The 18741-nt window shown below is 38.5% G+C and overlaps 1 protein-coding gene across 4 annotated transcripts in view; it reads left to right on the top strand.

Annotated features, from left to right (window-relative positions):
* The first annotated feature begins 272 nt into the window (after positions 1 to 272).
* The window catches only part of RAB3IP (RAB3A interacting protein), a 34145-nt gene continuing 15676 nt past the window's right edge, over positions 273 to 18741 (top strand). For 2 of the 4 annotated variants that reach the window (XM_061368023.1, XM_061368020.1), the window contains exons 1-4: positions 273 to 399; positions 9468 to 9742; positions 9958 to 10219; positions 17084 to 17179. In XM_061368023.1, the coding sequence (XP_061224007.1) occupies positions 313 to 399; positions 9468 to 9742; positions 9958 to 10219; positions 17084 to 17179 (720 nt within the window). In that variant the 5' untranslated portion in view covers positions 273 to 312. Of the gene's footprint in view, positions 400 to 6513; positions 6706 to 9467; positions 9743 to 9957; positions 10220 to 17083; positions 17180 to 18741 lie in introns of those variants that run through there. The other 2 variants (XM_061368021.1, XM_061368022.1) reach the window with 2 other exon arrangements.

Genomic DNA, 18741 nt, shown 5'->3' with positions numbered 1-18741 from the left:
CAATCCCCCCTGGCCGTGCAATGTGCTTGCTTTTCCTGTCTCTGGCCAGACCTCCTGGCTCCTGAAACCCTGGCTGCCTGATGACTCTGAGGAGTGGGGAGGAGAAGCCTTCCCGAACATGTCCCTCACCAGTGTTTTGAGTCACTGTTGGAGGAGGGCAAGCAGGGACGGTGCTCTGATCAGCTTTGCCCCCCGGCTCCAGGGCTAGGGCAGCGTACCCCGGGGTCAGTTACCCCCCACCCCGCTAGGGGGCAGTGGCGGCCGCGGGGGTCGCACACACCTGCCCCCCGCACCCTGCTGCGTACTGTGCGCATGCGCGGCGGCTGCCCGGCGCCCCGCCCCCCCAGGTTGTGTGAGGGGACGCGGTGCGGCGGCGGCCGCTCTCCCGGGGCTCGGCAGGTAGGTGGCGGCGGGGCTGAGCGGCAAAGCCCAGCTGGCAGGACGGGGGTGGCCGGCCGGCCGGGCTGCGGGTCTCCGCTACCGCTGCTGCACCTGCCTGCCTGGCGCCGAGCTGCAGGGAGCCTGTGCCCGTGCGGGCGGAGTCAGCGACGCCTGGGAGGGCTGCCTCTTGCCGTGGTGCGGTGGCCGGGCTTCCCCGTCGCTCGTCTTCTGTGGGGGCTGGGGGTGCCCCTCGGAAGAGCGCGGGGTCAGCGGGCCGCCCGGGCCGTGCCGCTGTGGCCGTCTCCGGCGGGAAGGGGCCGCTGGCACGGGCACCCCAGACTCCGTCGGGGCTTGCGTGCTTGCAGCGGGGGCAGCCGGCGGCGCGGGTGCACTTGGATCCAGAGGCAGCCGCCGTCGAAGGCAGAGCTGGGCAGGAGTAGTTCTCGGGGTCACACTGGAAAGTGTCAGGCGCACTTGCTCCGGGAGAGCTCCCGGCAGCGCTGGACAAAGAGCTGTAGTCGCACGCCCGGGGCCGGTGGCTCGGAGCAGCCGTCCTCCTCTCAGAGCTGCCAACGAGGCGGTGGCGGGCAGGAGGCGGTGTAGGGCCGGGGGGGAAGGGCGGCTGGGCAGGAGTGGCTGAAGTGCGGGGAGGAAGCTAAGCCGGTGCTACCGATCTCTCGGCCGGTGGGGAGGGAGGCGCGGGGGAGCGGCAGGGCAAGGCAGGGCCACTCGGTGGGTCCGCGAACTTCGCCCCCCTCCGTCTAGGCCCGGGCCGGCGGCGCCGAGGGGTGGCGAAGGCAGCGGGTTGGGAATCGGAGGGGAGCTTTGCTTCGTGGGACTGTGGAACTGTGCTCGCCGGTAGCGTTACTAGTCGCGTTAAGGTCTTAGAGCAATATTGAGAGTGATACCTGGTCGCCGATTAAGGAGTCAAGCAGCGGGGATTTCAGTTACCCTGAATTTCGTAATGTGGCAGAGTGACGCTCAGAAAGGAAATTCGGGTTACGAGTTGATTGCAAGTGATGAGCGGTGCAGAAATTTGTGCTGCCTAAGTGCTGATGCTCCGCTAGTTCCCCGAGAATCGCAGGGCTCTGGAAGCAGGAGAACGCCGAATGGCCAAAGCCTTAATGATACCCTCGATGCTCGTCTTGCTGACAAAAAGCAAGTGTTATCATCGGTTTGAGAGTGTTGTCTGTTCTGTATGCGGATAGTGTAACAAGCTTTATATTGGTTGTTTTGACGGCTGTGTTCATTTGTAAGCATGTTCTTAATATCAGAAGTATTAGAAATATCAAAACCGGTCATCTAGATAGCTAAAATAATTAATCTTCCACAGACTTGCCATAACTGTGAAATTACCAGCTTCTCTTTTGAAGCAGATGTAAGGTTATTCAGTCTAGGAGCATGTATTGGCACCTACCATCTGTTCAAATATTTGTATGCCTCGGTAAAATGTAGGGCAAAACCTGAGGTCTTGCTGCTTTAATGTTTTTATTTTTATTGTTGTTTTTGTTATAGATCTTTTTAATGACTTCTGGGAAGGGTTAAAGTTGGGCCTTCTGTATATTTGTGTCTTGGCAGTCATTCATCTGCTGTGCTTGGTTAATGTTACCTAGTGAGCAAAGAAGGATAAATAATTTACTGTTCTCATTATGCTTTTAATAAATAACAAATGGGAGTGGAACTCACAGCTGTGCCTGAAATATCCATCTTGTTACACTATATTTAAAAGGTGATTTTTTTTTCTTTTCTGTAGGGAAACGGTCACAATAAGCCTTTTGATTATAGATTGCAGCTATCTTTGTAGCTTTTATTGACTTGATGTAAAATTCATGTAAAATGCCAGATGAGCTGGTCTCACTGTTTGTTCCGCTTAATGTTTATGGATTTTCCCAAAAAGGAAATGTGTACTTTGGATTTTTAAGACCCTTTTTAGTATGGCGTTTAAAATCTTGTCTTACTGTAGCTTGATTATAACTTACATTAGACACTTCAATAATAGCCTAACCATGTGTTTCAGAAATTAAGAAAATATTTCTTTAAATGTACTTGGAGATATATTTAGAAAGCTTTGCATATCATGAAAATTGTGACCATTTTTACTTAATTAATTGTGTTTGGTGGTGACTGAAAACGAGAGGGTCTTTAGGTTCAAGTCTTGGCAAGAATGATGCTGCAGTCACAGTCACTGTGGACAGGCTTAAACCTGAGATGGGATTCTGAAGTTGTTTCCAAGATAAGGCAGAACAATGCTTTATCTTAGAACAGCGTCTGCAAAGAGAATCATATTTGCAGTTAAATTACCTTGATTTAGGAAGTCTGTGAACTAAACAGCATTATTTGAATGCTTGTTTACAATAAAAGTTTGAAGTATCCTACGTTGCAAAACACTTGATTTTTCTGTAGTAAGAGGTGTACTATCTGCCAGACTCTAAACCATGTTTATTTATAGATTTCACAAGCACTTCATAAATATAGGTTGTAGAATCTTGTGTGCTGCTTGTTTCTGTGAGACACTTGCTGCCCGCACTTTACTTTTTCTACTTGAAGATATGCTTGTAATAAAGAGATTTTTCTTTTTAATCATCAGTTCAGCAAACAAAAAATCCTCTATAAAGTCTTGTTATCACATAGACTACATGCCGCTTTTAAAATGGTGTGAAATAGTGTTTCAGATGTCTAATGTGAGATTAAAGAACAGAAAGACTTGCATCATAGCATTATATGACAACACTCGTGGGAATGCAATAGAGAAATATTCTCCTGTTGAACCAAATGTGGTTTCAGTAGGTCTTAAATTCTGTAGACTTGCCTAGCTTACAGTTCACCTCCTGTTTACCATCTTGCCCAATTTACTATCTGTTGGTAAAAATGTAGTGTAAGATCACCTGCAAATGACAAGTACAATATGCAAAGACTGGAGTAGGTCAGTGCTTTCTTTTCTCATGCATCTTACCAGTTTAAAAAAAAATAATGTTGCGAGTTTGGGCTCCATAATTGCAAAATTATAAAGGCGGGAATTGGTTTTTGCTCTCCTTAAGGGAATTCCTAGGCCAAATCTTGACTTGTGTTTGTACAATGAACTGGCATTGATATCACTATTTAAACTTGGATTCTGTGGCCCAGCTTAAATATAAAACATTTTATAAAAAATAAAAAATACGCCACCAAACTTTGTCCTGTGCCAACATCTGATGAATACTGATGAATACTGGATAGCTGTAACTGAATTGGTTTTGAATTTTAAATTAATGTGCATGTATGCCTTACAACACTTTTACTTCTTAGGCTGTTTGCTTGCATCTCATAGTTATAGGTATGGCATGGCAGTACTTAATTGAACTGCTTCTTTAAAAGGTAGTTATTAGCCACTACTCTAATTCCTGATGGAGTTCTTTTAGAGCTTAAAAATATTACACTCCTGACTGTAAACGTCAAATATTTTGAATTATATTTGGTTTTTTTTTAACCCACTGAGAAGAATGCAGGCCCAATGGTGGGCTAATGCCAGCCCTTTGGAGGAACTGCTACAGAAAAATACACTTTCCTTCCCCCTCCCAAATTAACTAAAGCAAATATTGGAGTCTAATAAGGGAAGTCCTTGAGACTTTATTGCATTTTGAAAGGCCTGCTGTGTGAAGATTAAAACACTATAGCCAATAATCACCTTTTTTTAGTGAATGCTAACTAGAATTTACTTTTCATCAAAATGCTTAGAAACAGTAACTTCTTTTTCCTTACATGATTTCCCCCCTCCCCCTTGAGCGGGTAACCATTCTGTTGTGGTGCTCTTTACTACTAAGGCTAAAAATGAGGTTTTATTTTTTTTTTTAATGCATGAAAAGTTTGGCACTGACATTGCTTTTAAACAGCCTATAACAGGAGATTGTTCAAACTTGTCATCTTCAGCCTGTTTTGTATTTAAAAGCAATCTGTGAAAGATGAACTCCAGAGTTTGTAGCAGGCAGTTTTCAACAATACTCCTTTTTTTTTTTTTTTACCAAAAGCCAACACAAATTACAGCTTTTCAGGGAGCTTTTAAATGTTTACTATTGGATTCAGGCAACTTGCTGGACCCCTCTTAGAGTAATAACAGGAAAATTAGATTAAACAGTTTGATTTGACTGCTGTTGAAAATGTTTGCAGTTCTTGATTCCTATTAGAAGCTGTAGAAATGTGTTAAACTGGCTGCTGTTAAACTTTTCTTTGTGGTATGTTTTTGTTTAGATAAAATAACAATTTGGGCATAGTTTCCTCATGCAGTTATGTGGGTAGTCAACAGTGCAGATGTGGCAATGGAGAGTAAAATGTTGCAACATTTTGACAGCTTCCACCAAATTTGCGCTCTTTCCAGATGAAAGTATAAGGAAATTATTTTGGTGGTTTATTCGGATTTATTACACTACTTGAATCCAAATTGCATGCTATCAGCTAAGAGAAACATAATCATGTATTTGGCAGGCACGAATGCTGTTCCAAACTTTCACCATGTATTAATGTGGTGGAAAAAGTATTAAGAAAATTCACAATTTTGTTTAATAAGTGTGATGCCCTGAAATGTCAGAATATCAGCTTTTGTTCACAGTAGCAGAAGTACTACTGTAGAGTGCTGTGCCAACACTGTGGTTTTTTTACACACTGTCAGCTTGGCTCATAGTAAAAGCTCTCTGCATACCATGTGCTTCATGTTCCTTCACAGCAAGGCTGTTCACTGCTGCCTTAGTCAATAATGTGAACCCCCCACTCCAAGCCTTAACCAAGCCCATAACCTTTAATGACACTGAAATTTAATGCGTTTTTCCCTCCCTCCTTTTATTTACCATTACTTTGGAGAGTTCTTTCCCAAAAGAGAGCTTTTATTTTTCAGACTGCCTAGCTTTTTGCATTAATATTTGGTTTCATTAGTGCATAATGTGTGTTCAGCTGATGTCTGCGTAAGAAGGTAATGGTGGTGGCGGGTCTTGAAACAGAGATGTTTAATATGGGCTTCTTTGTCTTGTATGGATGGTGTACCCAGCTTCTGCCTGCTCCCTGCTAAGTGAGAAGTAATGCTAGGAAGGAATAAAGTTGTGAATGGAAAGTGTTTTACACAGATGGTATGCTTATGAGTGCCCATTTGACAGGCTATGGGAAAAGTTTAGCTAAGGGACTTTATTTTCAGCTCTGCCAGGAATAACTTGTATAACTTTTTTACTTAGTGTAGCAGAAAGAGCTTTTTTTTTTTGATAACCGCAAAGTTATGCATGGATTTATTTACTCATAAATCTCACTTGTCTGTTTAGGCTGAGATTGATATTTAATGTATTAGCAGGGTGATAGTCTTGTAAATAAAATGCCATAATCTTTTTTTTTTTTAATTATTGAAAACACTGCAGGATATAGGCAGGTTAGGTGAAAAAGCTGTAGGAAAGGAGTTAAGTGGGACATTTTTCATAGGAGTAGGAGCATGTAGATGGGATAGATTTACTTAGTTATTTTTACAGACATAACTACTTCACTTATCAGATTGATATGGTGGTCTGGAGGGGGAGCTAGAAATGCATTTGAGCATTTGGAAGGTAAGCAGGCTTCTAATCATTTTTCTCTGTGTGAGCCAGCATGATTTTGTGCATTTAATAACATAACTGAATTTGTGTAAATTATCATAAAGATCCAGAGTGGTAGATCTTTGATCTTATAATTCATTTGATGTACTTAAAGCATTTCCTACAAACAGCCCTAAAGTTTGTGTAGGGCTGTTGTGTAAGGTATATTAAAAATTGACAGATAAGTTTTCCTGAGCCTTTTTTTCTTGGAAATTGCTAAATAGTGTTTTTAAAAAAATGGATTTGGGGGAAAAAAAGATTTCCTAGAAAATTTCAGCCCAAGGAGGTATGCAACTGAAAACAGACAGTGATACTGGTGGTGCAAAATACTAAGGTACCATCATTGAACATCAAGTCAGATTGTGAGTTTTCAGTGGTACTAGGAATGTGTGTTTCAAACTTGACATGAAAACATGTCAACAGAGGGGAAGATGTGGCAGAAGAGTTGTTCGTGTTTTGCTCTCATCTGTATTCTCAATCTCTGCTTCTGTTGAGTGGGTTTTGGTGCACTTTCCTCTAGGTGCTGTAGGCATACAAAAGGCCAAAGCATCCAGGTAAGCCTTTCAACATCCCTATTCAGAAGCCTGCATCTTCTGTTAATTGTGAAGACTGGAATCCAAAGAACTGGTACATCTTGGTGGTGTTGCCAGTAGAGTAGTATTAGGTATGGCTTACTTGGTGGTGGGAACAATGGAAGCAAATGTATTTGTGTAGATGTGAGACTGACTTTGAGACTGGCAAGGTGGGTATTTTTCAACTGAGCTAATGAACTTATAAAGAACTGTTTCTGCAATTTTATGTTTTGAAGATGTCAGTATTTTAGCTTTCTAAATGTAAACCACATGTAATAGTTGCACTGTAGGGCTGAAAACATCGAAATTAAACCTTGAAGAAGTTTCCTGTAGCTCTGGCAGTGCTGCCATTTTAATTTGTTACATACAGCTTTAGTTGTAATGCTTATAATATTTAAGAAGTATAGGGAAAACATTAATGTTTTTTCAGACTTACTTAAACATGAGCTGTTCATTTCTGTGTTATGTAGAAAAGCTTCAAAGCACAAAACTGACAGTGTTTTTCTCTGTAAATCGTGTTTATGCAACTGCTGTTGGTAGTTCAAAATAAAACAAATTTCTGCATACAATTTCCTGCTGAAAAAAAAAACAAACCAAGGCCCAAACTGTTCTTTATTCATGTGAGGTCCTTTTTGTCCCTTAAGTTGGGCAGTTTCTTAAAGGTGGTTGATTTCTTTCTTTTTATTTTTTGTTTTTGTGGGAGCAATTAGCAGGGACAGAAAAAAATTAATGGCATTCTTGCTGTCTGAACAAATGAGTATCTTCCATGTGTACCTGATAATGTGATAAAGCAACTTGTTTAGCATGGGTATATAGACAGTGTAACACTTGAGCTGCAAATCAGTTCCGAAGTGTTCTTTAAGATGATCAAAAAGTATTGCTATAACTAAAACATGATTGCATATGCTAATTTGGGGATTCCGTTCGTGGTGTTGTCTATGTGTTTTATGAAGCGGCTGATTAACTGGATGTACGTGTAAGTTGACGGCATTATCTCTTCATGGTTCTGATTATCATCTTTCTAGGTCTTCTCTTTGCCTTGTAATTTCAATTTTAAGATCCAAGCAGATTTTTTTGTAAAATGCAATTTATTATTTCAGTTGGATTCTGCAGTTCTGTTTTTTTTTTTGTTTTTTTTTTTTTTGTAAAGCCTTAATTTTCTCATTTATTTATATAACATGGAAAATGTGTGGGTTTTGTTGTTTTTTGCAGTAAATAATCACTGCTAAGTAATTCCTTCAAAAATTTCTCCATACTACTTCAAATTCATAATTTTGAATCATGCAAAGATTTTTGTGATCTCTGATAAATGGCTGTAAAACAGCATCCTATTGGGGCTTATAAAATTTGTGTGTTGTACTTGTTTTCTGTTGATCTTATAGAACCATACAGAATTAAAAAAAAAAAAAGATACTGTCAGTTAAATTGCCAATTCTTAGTATTCTTTTTACCTGTAATATGTTTTTGGTATGAAACTATGATGGCAGTTGTCATTGTCAGTTAATCATGTGATGTATTAAATACACATCCTCATAGAATCATAGAATAGTTAGGGTTGGAAAGGACCTTAAGATCACTTAGTTCCAACCCCTCTGCCATGGGCAGGGACACCTCACACTAAACCATGTCACCCAAGGCTCTGTCCAGCCCAGCCTTGAGCACCACCAGGGATGGAGCATTCACAACTTCTTTGGGCAACCCATTCCAGTGCCTCACCACCCTTACAGTCAAGAACTTCTTCCTTATATCCAATCTAAACTTCCCCTGTTTAAGTTTTAACCCATTACTCCTTGTCCTACCAGTACAGTCACTAATGAAGAGTCCCTCCCCAGCATCCTTATAAGCCCCCATTCAGATACTGGAAGGCTGCTATGAGGTCTCCATGCAGCCTTCTCTTCTCCAGGCTGAACAGCCCCAACTTTCTCAGCCTGTCTTCATACTGGAGGTGCTCCAGCCCCCTTATCATCCTTGTGGCCCTCCTCTGGGCTTGTTCCAACAATTCCATGTCCTTTTTATGTTGAGGACACCAGAACTGCACACAATACTCAAAGTGAGTTAGCTGTTTCTTCATTAGAAAGACCCATCAAGTCTTCCATTCAAAGGGAGTAACAGGTTTTTACACCACAGAACTTCAAAACACAGAATTTTTCAGGTGCTACTGCTTACTCAACATAAATATACACTTGCTTTGTTTATATTCTAGAAAATACACAAATAGGTTTTCAACAAATTAATATTTCACAATAATTTATGTATTTCTGAAAGGTGCAGGGTCTTCTCTCCTTCCCCTTGTATAGTAATTGTCAAGTTGTATCTCATGTTTTTGAAAAGAGACAATTCTTAAAGTTATGAATGTATCCACTGAAGCCAGGAAATAGACGAGATCACTCTTTCAGTAAATATTCTGTCTAGTTCAGTCATTTCTATGAACTGTTACCATATCAGAAGTGTAATTTAACCAAAATCACTGTGGACTGCAATTTACTTGAAGGTTCACTGATCTCTGTCTCTAGATTATTTGCTTTGTTGAGATTAAAAGGGGAAGCTTTAGGTTTTAAGATTACTATTTTTTTTTTTTTTGTTACTGTTTCCCAGGTCTACCTCTCTTTCATTAATGTAGTGATTACAAAACAGCTTTAGGCTATATGGCAGATAGCTTTGTCTTATGCTATAGAGCGTGTTCTTGATGTCGTCATCCCATTTAGACGTGGGTCCACTATTAGATCTTCTGGGCTCAACAGTGTAATGTGTGGAAAAAACATTTTTGATGGTTGAAGTTTGTACTTTTCCAAGATCAGTCCAGAGTTTCTATTATATCATGAAGTATTTTAAACATATTTGTCTAAGTGGTTTTTAATTTAATTCATATAGTTTTCAGATATAATGTAGTATTTCTTTTTTGCATTCTGATAATACGATTATTTAATTCAAGGTTTCGTATGATGAGGCTTTTATTATGGCCAGTGATCCCTTGGAAGGCTTTCATGAAGTGAACCTCGCTTCGCCTACTACACCAGATCTTCTTGGAGTAAATGAGCCAGGGACTCAGGAACAAACTACCTCACCCAGTGTTATCTACCGACCACATCCTTCTGTTGTGTCCTCTACACCAATCCAACCCAATGCATTAAATGTTTCTGATCTTCCCACACAACCTGTTTATTCATCTCCCAGACAACTGAATTGTGGGGAAGTATCAGGTGTCAGGTAAGTTCTGTGTGTTGTTTTTTTTTATTTAAATTGCTGATGTTTGCTGCATATAAATTATTTGCTTTACTAAAGATATAATTGTGATTCTATTTAAAATGTTGTAGTATTAAATTGTGTCCATAATGATATATTCAACACTGCTACTGCTATTTCTAAAATATTTCTTCTTAATGTATTCTATAAATAAAAAAAAATTATCTCTCTTTTTACAGCATCAATGTTACAGATACAGTACTTTGTTCTACCTCTGGACCCCAGAGTGGGTCATTCAATCACAATAATTCCAGAAAGGAGAGCAATAACATAGAGAGAGAGTTTTTGCAGGGTGCTACAGTAGCAGATGTTGCTGAAGGAAATGAAGATATTTTTGGGTTGAGTACAGACAGTTTATCTCACTTACGGAGCCCATCTGTACTGGAAGTAAGAGAAAAGGGCTATGAACGATTGAAAGAAGAACTTGCAAAAGCTCAGAGGGTAAGGCTTGTTGTCTTGTCTCCTGCCTTTTCTCTCTTCAAAGTGATTCTAATACTGCAGAATGCTAGATGAGCCAGAAGGTGCAGTCAAGTCTACTAATTTCTTTTAGAATTATTAGGATGTAATTATTTTATGTAAAGTTTTCTGAATGTGTGCAGTGCTAATGTTTTAGAATTACTGCTTGATAATGTATTTTTGTAGTGCTGCTGTTACTTAACCATGGAAAACCTTTGCTGCAATATCTGGTTAAACATGTTTTTTCTTTGAAGTGTAGATCATTCCTTCATTCTGCCAGCTGAGAATAGGAATAATTTTCTGTCATTTCATTGTTACTGTATAAGTATTTATAGACACTGATTATATACCTCTCAAGTCGTTTTTCTCCCAAAGTGTAAAAGTGTAGCATGTTTCATGGAATATAGAAATGCTTTAGAAGAGGAGTACTTGTGATGTTTCATAGGGAAATGCCTGCCTAGGAAAGAAGCAATAAAGATGTCACTGGTGTTCTTTAGATCACTATTACACCACACTTCAAATTGAATATGGATACCTTTGAAGACACTGTGGCTCAATTCATTAATATTTGTAAAGCGCTTTGTCTTGTTTGGATGGATGGTGCTATATAAATGCAAAGCCATTATTTATAATTTTAACATCCCTTGTGCTTCAGTGTTTGAGTAGATTTTGTGCTATTTGTGTCTGTGCCCTTTCTTCTCCTCTACATGATCCCATTCTTGTTTAGATTTAAGCTCATCCTATCTTGTGTTTGAACTTGTTTTCCTCTGTTTGTTACCTCATCTTGTTGAATGCAGTCATCATTTCTCTCATAGTTGCATTTGCACTTGTTAGTGTTAAATACGGATTCTGACATCAATTATTCTGTTGATTGTTTTATTGCTGAGTAGTTGCTTACTTTGCTAGTGTGTTTGTTTGCTTAATGTTTGACCACTGAAAGGAAACATTAACCTGAGTTAAGTTTTAGGACCTCGCGTGTGAATATATAATCCTAGCAGTTAAACTTGGAACCTTAGAAAGTAAGAGCAAATTAAAGTTTAAACTTCAGAAAAACTATTCTGGCTCTTGACTGTACTGGAATATATGTACTCAAAAACTCAGATTTGCTACTGTTACCTTGGATTGATCTAAAAATCTTACTCCAGTATATATCACTATCTCACTGTGTTTATCACAGTGTTTCCTATTTCACACAGAAATCTAAGGTTGTTTTTAAGGAAATGCCATTAAGGCTGCTAGGACATATTAACTGCATGTCACATATTTTCAAACCATTTGGGTCTTCTGAACAAAAGCAATTCAACACTAACTTGAGACTGCTGATGTCAAAGGTCTTGCTAATTCTCAACCCATCAGGTTGATTCATACCAGTGTTACTTGATGGATAGCTTTTGTCTGCTTGTCTTTTTAAACATGTACTGTTTCAGAATTGCTGAGTAACACAGGAGTTATAGCAGGACTCTTTACAGATTGTACAGTAAACCCTATTCTTCTGTAATGTCTACTTTGTTCCACTGTCTGTGTGAGGACTAATTTTTTCTATCCCTAATTCATCTCTGCTTTCTTCCAAAAGTCATGGCTATTCATGTAAGGCTTTGCCCACTGTGTGATATTCAGTATGTCATGCAGTCTTTAAACTTGGAACTTTTTACAAGGGCATGTAGTGATAGGACAAGGGGGGAATGGTTTTAAACCAAAAGAGGGTAGATTTAGATTAGATACTAGGGAGAAATTCTTCACTGAGAGGGTAGTGAGACACTAGAACAGATTGCCCAGAGAAGCTGTGGCTGCTCTATCCCTGGTAGCATTCAAGGCCAGGTTGGATGAGGCTTTGAGAAACCTGGTCTAGTGAAAGGTGTCCTTGCCCATGGCAGGGGAATTGGAACTAGATGATCTTTTCAGGTCCTTTCCAACCAAAACCATTCTTTGATTCTATGGTTTCTAAGTCTTTTCACTTTTATTGATGATGACGTGCTTTAAAAATCTGTAGAGATACAATTAATAGGTTGTTTGCTTGTATAGCTGGTTATTTTTTGCATCCTGGTTTTAAATTCTCTGTAAGTCTCTGTGCTGCTTGTTAGGAATGATGTGAAAAATGAGAATTACAGTTTGCTCTTGAATGTTGTGAGCTCATTGAGCCTGGAAACCTTAGAGACTAGACTTCCCAGGAGTGACCAAAGTAATCACAAATTTGCTATCTTGCATTTTTCATTTGCTCCAAATTTCTTACCCAAACTGTATGCTATTGTAGTATGCATTAAGGATTGATTTGGATTTGTTGCTGTTGCAATCAGAAAGGGAAATAGAAAGGAAATAGGAGTTTTGAAGCTTAGGGATCCACTGTCTAATTTTTTTCCCCCACGTCTCTGCTTGGAATGTGACTTTTTTATTAACATGCTCTCAGTTTTTTATATTTGAGAATATATGTATGGTGTGTAGATGTTTAAGTATGGTTCTTGAAGAAAGTAGTCAGGGATAGATTAAAGGTTTATTCTTTTATCCTTTTTCTTCTCCTTTATATGTATGCCTTATGTGTAAGAGTACAGACTTCACTTCTTCATGAACAGCACTGTTGTCAAAATTGTTTAAAAAAAGTCTGTAAAAAATATGTTTCCCAATGGCAGGAAGTACACTTTTTACTTCAGTCTAGGTCAGTTGCAGCACCAGATCATGTTGTAAGATTGGAAGAAAGGCTGGGTCAGAGGTAACAGCAAGGCAGCATTCTGTACTGATGGAGCATGTAAGACTGGACATACTTTTGCTTTAAAATGCTTCCTTAATTAAAATGATACAGTTTTTCACTCTTTATTAAGATCATGCAGTTAAATTTTGGCTGCTTCCTCCTGCTCCCTCTTTTTCTTTTTTCCCTACTGAAGACGTATTTCTGGCTATATTCTGTGAAGTGGAGCTGAAAAGCCCTTGCTTTAGATGATTGGAACCTTTCTCTTTGTTTTGCTACTATCCTTTTAAAGCAGCATCAGGAAAATTGAGAAGGTGTTAAAAGGCTTGGTGATTCAGTGCCTGCGGCCTTAGCTCCTGGTATCTCTATGCATTTGCAATTTTTATGCCATATCTGAATTGAGCTGTGTCACCGTGGTTACCGAAGGTGGATCAACCACATGTAGCTAACATCTGAAGGAATAATGATGGTATTATGATACATGGTGTTTCTTGATGTGCAAGTTTAGTGGAGTCCTTCTGAAGGAATGCCTTTTGTTTGCTTTTCATCTTAAATAACCAGCACATTGCATGTATTTTGGATAGCTTGCTTGTAGTTCCTGAGCTATGGCCATTCATAGTCATGTTTTCCTTGAATTTTTGTGTGATGTGGCCCTGAAGTTATTTCCTCATGGATCAGACTGTCAATGTAATGATGTCATCCATGGCTGCAGAGAGAACCTTTGATTTCTGTGTTGATGTGTTTTCTCTTGGAGTGTTGAGATTATCAGCTGTCACTGATGGTTAGTCCCCTCCTCTGATGATGAAAGACCAGTCTCCATGGGATGTTGATTGCAAATACCGTATTTTGTTTGAAAATGAATTCTGTGCTTCTCATAGTCTTCAGAGTAAGATCTGTAGGCTTGTTGGTAACAAGTGAAAACTATGTTTGACTTTTTGTAGTAGAAATCTAAACTACTAGTACTTGCCTACTAGAGTGAAATTGAGAGGTTTTTTCCACACCGATACAGTGATTCTCGTGTATTGTAAACTTCAATGTAGTTGAAGAACCTGATCCTCAGATCTAGGTTTTTCTTTCAAAGATTTCAATTTCTGTATGCATTCTTCATCTCAGAAGCAGAGCGATACAATTTGATCTCGTCTTCAGATCTTGTGTGTTGATACAGGGTTTGAAGTAGATTTTTCTTTTTTTCTTCCATTATCCTGCACCTTCTGTCACATCAGATAACATTGTAAATGTGGTTGCAATGGACTAGTTTTTCCACATCTTGTTTGACTTGAGTGCTGAGTGAAGACCAGTTAAATAGAAATGCATTCTAATATAAATACAAACTTTATTGGCAACTTCAGAATTTACCAGTGTCCTACAATTCTGATTGTAGATCATATCTGTAGAAAATCTTTGTTCTTCCCATGGTCTTCTGCATTTAGGTCTGACTTACTTAATTTGTTGAACTTCATTCAGGCTGATTTCCTTACTAGAATTTAAAATAGAAATGGTTTTGAAGCAGTAATTCGCATTCCTTCTCTCACTGGTTCTTTCTAAAGACCCACCTTGTAGTCTGTGAAGATCAAAGTGAAGTAAGCAATAATATGACTCTTTGATATAGGATTTTTTTTTTTTCCATGCAAGTTAAATTTTTTTATTACCTATTTTGGTAACTGTGTGTGTTGTGCCAGTCATCTTCATGTAGTTACTTTTTCGGAACAGTAATATGGGAAGCATGGATCTAGCACACTCAGTTCTTTTCTGCCTCTGTATTGTGTATGGCTAGAAAGTCTCCAGTATTGCCTTTAAGACACAGGCAGTAGATGTTTTTAATAATAACTGCTAAGCTTTTTGCTTTGAGCATTTTTTATTTCTGCCCTGCTTAAAAAAACCCAAGCTATTAAACTTGCCTGGCAAAATGAAATGTTATGTTATGCTCCTCCTGAATCATGCCATGGAAACTTGCCCAGGCTTTGACAAATCCAGCTAAGCAGCTATGTGTAGTAGACTGACTGGTGGTGTCTCCTGTTTTCATTAAGCAGCTTTACTTGTCTGCCTAAATTTTAATTTGAGCTCCCAGAATCTTTCCAGTGGCAGGCAAAACTGTAACAATTTCACTTAAAATACTGTATTGATAGTGATTGCCCAGAAGTGAACCTGGGGTAGTTCTGTCTTTGTTGTGCATTTGATAACTCTTGAGCTGAATACTAGTATAATCTCCTTTTAAGATGTATTGATGTGTATGCAGCATTTTTCTTACAAGTAAATGAAGGAAAACAAAGGAAATGTATTGGCTGTATTCTCTGCATTTATAGGAGCACATGAAACTTGAGCTTTAAACATTTTGCATCAGAATCTTTTATGTTCTTATTAAACCACATACTTTATGTGGGAAATACTTTAAACCAACACAATATTACTTAATTAAATTTTGTTTCCCTATTATTTTTTTCCTTTCCTTTTTTCTAGTTTTTTTTTTCCTTTGGCATTTTGTATTCCTTTTTTCTTCTCTTCCCTCCATCTGCTGCTATTTTGCTGCCTTTTAATTCTTTTTTAAGATAGGTCACTGTGTGCAGAACAGTAGCTAATAAGTAAGAGTTGAGTACTCTTTGAGAAGTACCATGTTTGAAAAAAACAAAGTGGTTTTGGAAAAAAGAAGTGGTACTTTCAGAGTAGTTAAAAGGTTACTTATGGAAAATAAAAAAAAAAGCAAACTAGACTAAAAATCAGTCAAAGTGCCCAAAGTTAAAACCAGATAGAAGAAGGGACAAATAATGCCTTTGATACTGAGTCCAGAGCAGTCTTTAAACACAAATTTAGGAGTTAAAGTCAAACAGAACCCTTCATCTGTGAGGAGATCTATTGCCAGTCTCACTGCAGAAATTGAGTACCAGGAGAAATAATACCAGCATGCTTCTAGGCAAGATGTGTTTTCCTGCATTGTTGTGTACGACATTAGTCAGCATGAGGAATTTGGGAGGAAAGCTGACCATCTCCCAGAAACACAAGGGAAGCTGCCATGTGGGCTTCCTTATGACACTGTAGTGACTGGCCTCCCAGAGTTTTCTGAAGGCAGCTGTTTTCTTTACTTGTTTTTGGAGATTTTCAAACCAAATCATTGTTAGACTGTATTTGGTGTCTTTAACATGTCAGTGACAGGCTTGGGTCCTGCATTTCAGCAGTAACGGTAGTGTAATAGCTCGCTTGGCAAGGGGAAAAGAGGATGAGGAAGAAACAGAAGGGATGGGAGGGGAGTTATGGCCAAAAAAAAGAAAAAAAGCTTGCAAGACCAAAATTAGCTGTCTGCTGCTTTTCTTTCTCTTTTTCTTTCCATCCTTCTCTTTCTTCCAAGATATTCCAGGTCTTAATGGCTGGGGGAGGAGAGAGGAAACCTTTAAAATTTCTTGTTGAACATTTGTACTTCTCAGCAAGTTATCCCACTTTCCCCTCAGGCTTGGGACAGTAGAAAATGAGATTGGGTCTGTGTAACCCTTATACTGCCAAATTTTGTTAAAATCTTACTTTAAAAGTGGTATGGTCAGGCCTTCACTCAAATTTTAGTGGTGTAGACAAATAACATTTTTAATTTTGTTGTTTTGATTTATACAGCTGCATAAATAAGAGCAAGGATATGATTACAGTATGATTTTGGAATTTTATTGGTTGCAGGGAGATATTCAGGAGACTATACAGTACAATGTGTTTTAAGATTCTTGTAGAAGTGGGTATTGTCTTGAGACAAAGCTTTTCTATTTATTTATTTATTTATTTACTTTTTAAAGGATTACTTTCTTTAAGTGTCTGTTAAGGAGTGGGTACACAGAACAGTTATTCTGTCTGTCCCAGTAATTAATTTGTTCTATATTTTAAGTGACTTTAGTCTTCTGTATTTCCAGGAAAAAAGCTTTTTTTTTACTTTAGAGTATTTTGGAAATGCTTTTGTTTAGCTTAGAGGTACTTTAGATTGGTCTGGTATGTTTCCATGTAGCAGGATTAGCTATGTATGTGCAGCATTAATTTAATCGCTTTTAGTGTTAAGATGAATCTTTTGAAAGGCTTTGTTTAGCAAAGGTTTTATGTTCTTCTTATTTTTCCTTTTTCTTCCTCCTCTCTGTGGTATTAGCTTTAAAAGGCCAAATTATTACTCTAAGTCAGAATAAATAACTTTCAATTTTCCATAGGAGCTGAAGTTAAAAGATGAAGAATGTGAAAGGCTTTCTAAAGTGCGAGATCAACTTGGACAGGAATTGGAAGAACTTACAGCTAGTCTGTTTGAGGTTTGTTGGAGTCTTCCATGTGATATACTTAAAGGAAGCCGAGACAGTTGTTTTATGTAGAGTCAGTATATTGTAAGCTGAATTTTATTGCAATAAGCTTATAAAAGGATTTGTGTCCTGAAGACCTCAGTGTGTTGAAGCAGAGACTTAAGAGCAAACAATAGACTTTCCACTTAGATGCAAGAGACCTTGTTGAGCCTGTCAATCTGCCTAGATGCAAAATTAAGAAAATAATGAAAATGTATCATAAAGCTTAAAACTGTTTAGGCTTGGTTTTTTGGCATAACTATTTTGAGACAGCTTCTCTGTCTGACAACAAGGCTATCTGGATAAGAGCTAAATTTGGGGTTGCCATGGTGACTAAATAAAAAAATAACGTAGTTCCAGATCAATGGAGGTACCAAGTACATAACCATGCTCAGCTTTTGAATTTTGGGTCTGGCAGCATGCTACTCCCACAGAGTTGATAAGAAGCATTAATAGTGAGTAATGCACTGGGGTGAAACCTGGTTACCAAGTGAGAAGTCCTTAAGTGGGACCTTTTCATTTGAGAAATGCCAGCAGATTGTGAGCTTGTAGTACACCAAAAAAGCCCATCTTATATCTACGCTTGTAGCAGGATCAGTTCTCATTTTATCACAGGAATATTTAGAAATGCCTAGAGGCTAAATTGTGATACCTACAACTGTCAGAATAAATTTCATAATCCAAACTGATTTATAAGCCTACCATTTTCAGCATATGCATAAAGATAAAACATGAAGTATGTTTTAGAAGCAGTATTTAAACATATGATGTTGTATTGGTATAAAAATGCTATTAAAACCTTGAAAGTACTGACACTCAAAAAACAAATTACGAACTGCTCTGTGGGTTGGCAGTGCATTTTATTTCATCATCCTGGTAGGACAGGGTTACTTAAAATATGAAGTAGTTCCTGTGTGTAGAAAATAAATGGGAGACCGAAAAGATACTTTTTAGCATAAATGCTTGTGTATGTTGGGAGGAGAGGAAGATGTTGGGTAGGTAGTTTAACTGTAGAGTCATAAAAATATCAGTGAAGTTTTATATTAATGACACTTTATAACTTAGAACAATGTATCAATTTGTGAAAGCTATGTTTGAAATACAGTGTTGACTTTTAATTATTTAGAACTGTTGTGAGCATGTCACTTGAATTTTCTTTTGTGGTTTGATTTCACTAAGAGGCACAGACAACAGTGTTAAGGCTTCTTGATTTTTGCACTGGGACCTACAGCTCTTGAATTCACATTCTGTTCTGAATCCCACTAGTTTCAATGACTGTATAAGTGGATATGCTACAGTTTATATTAATGCATCTCAGTGGAGGATTGAGACTTGTTTTGCACAGCTGGATGTATATATTTCATTATTACACTGTAATAGCACTGTAACAGCACTGTAACATGCTTTGCTTTTCAAGGTGCATCACTACGCAGAAACTGCATGCTCAATGTTAAATGTATTTGTACACATTGTATAAATGTGTATGTTCCCATTCCTGCATGTGTCTGTTGTTATTTAAGAGAATTTTACAAACT

This window comes from Neopsephotus bourkii, unplaced genomic scaffold (assembly GCF_033783945.1).
Source record: "Neopsephotus bourkii isolate Nb327-2 ecotype Australia unplaced genomic scaffold, CSIRO-AGI_Nbou_v1 NB_1423, whole genome shotgun sequence".
Taxonomy (NCBI): Eukaryota; Metazoa; Chordata; class Aves; order Psittaciformes; family Psittacidae; genus Neopsephotus; species Neopsephotus bourkii.
Note: the sequence above shows the minus strand (reverse complement) of the source record. Positions and strands in the feature narration are given on the sequence as shown.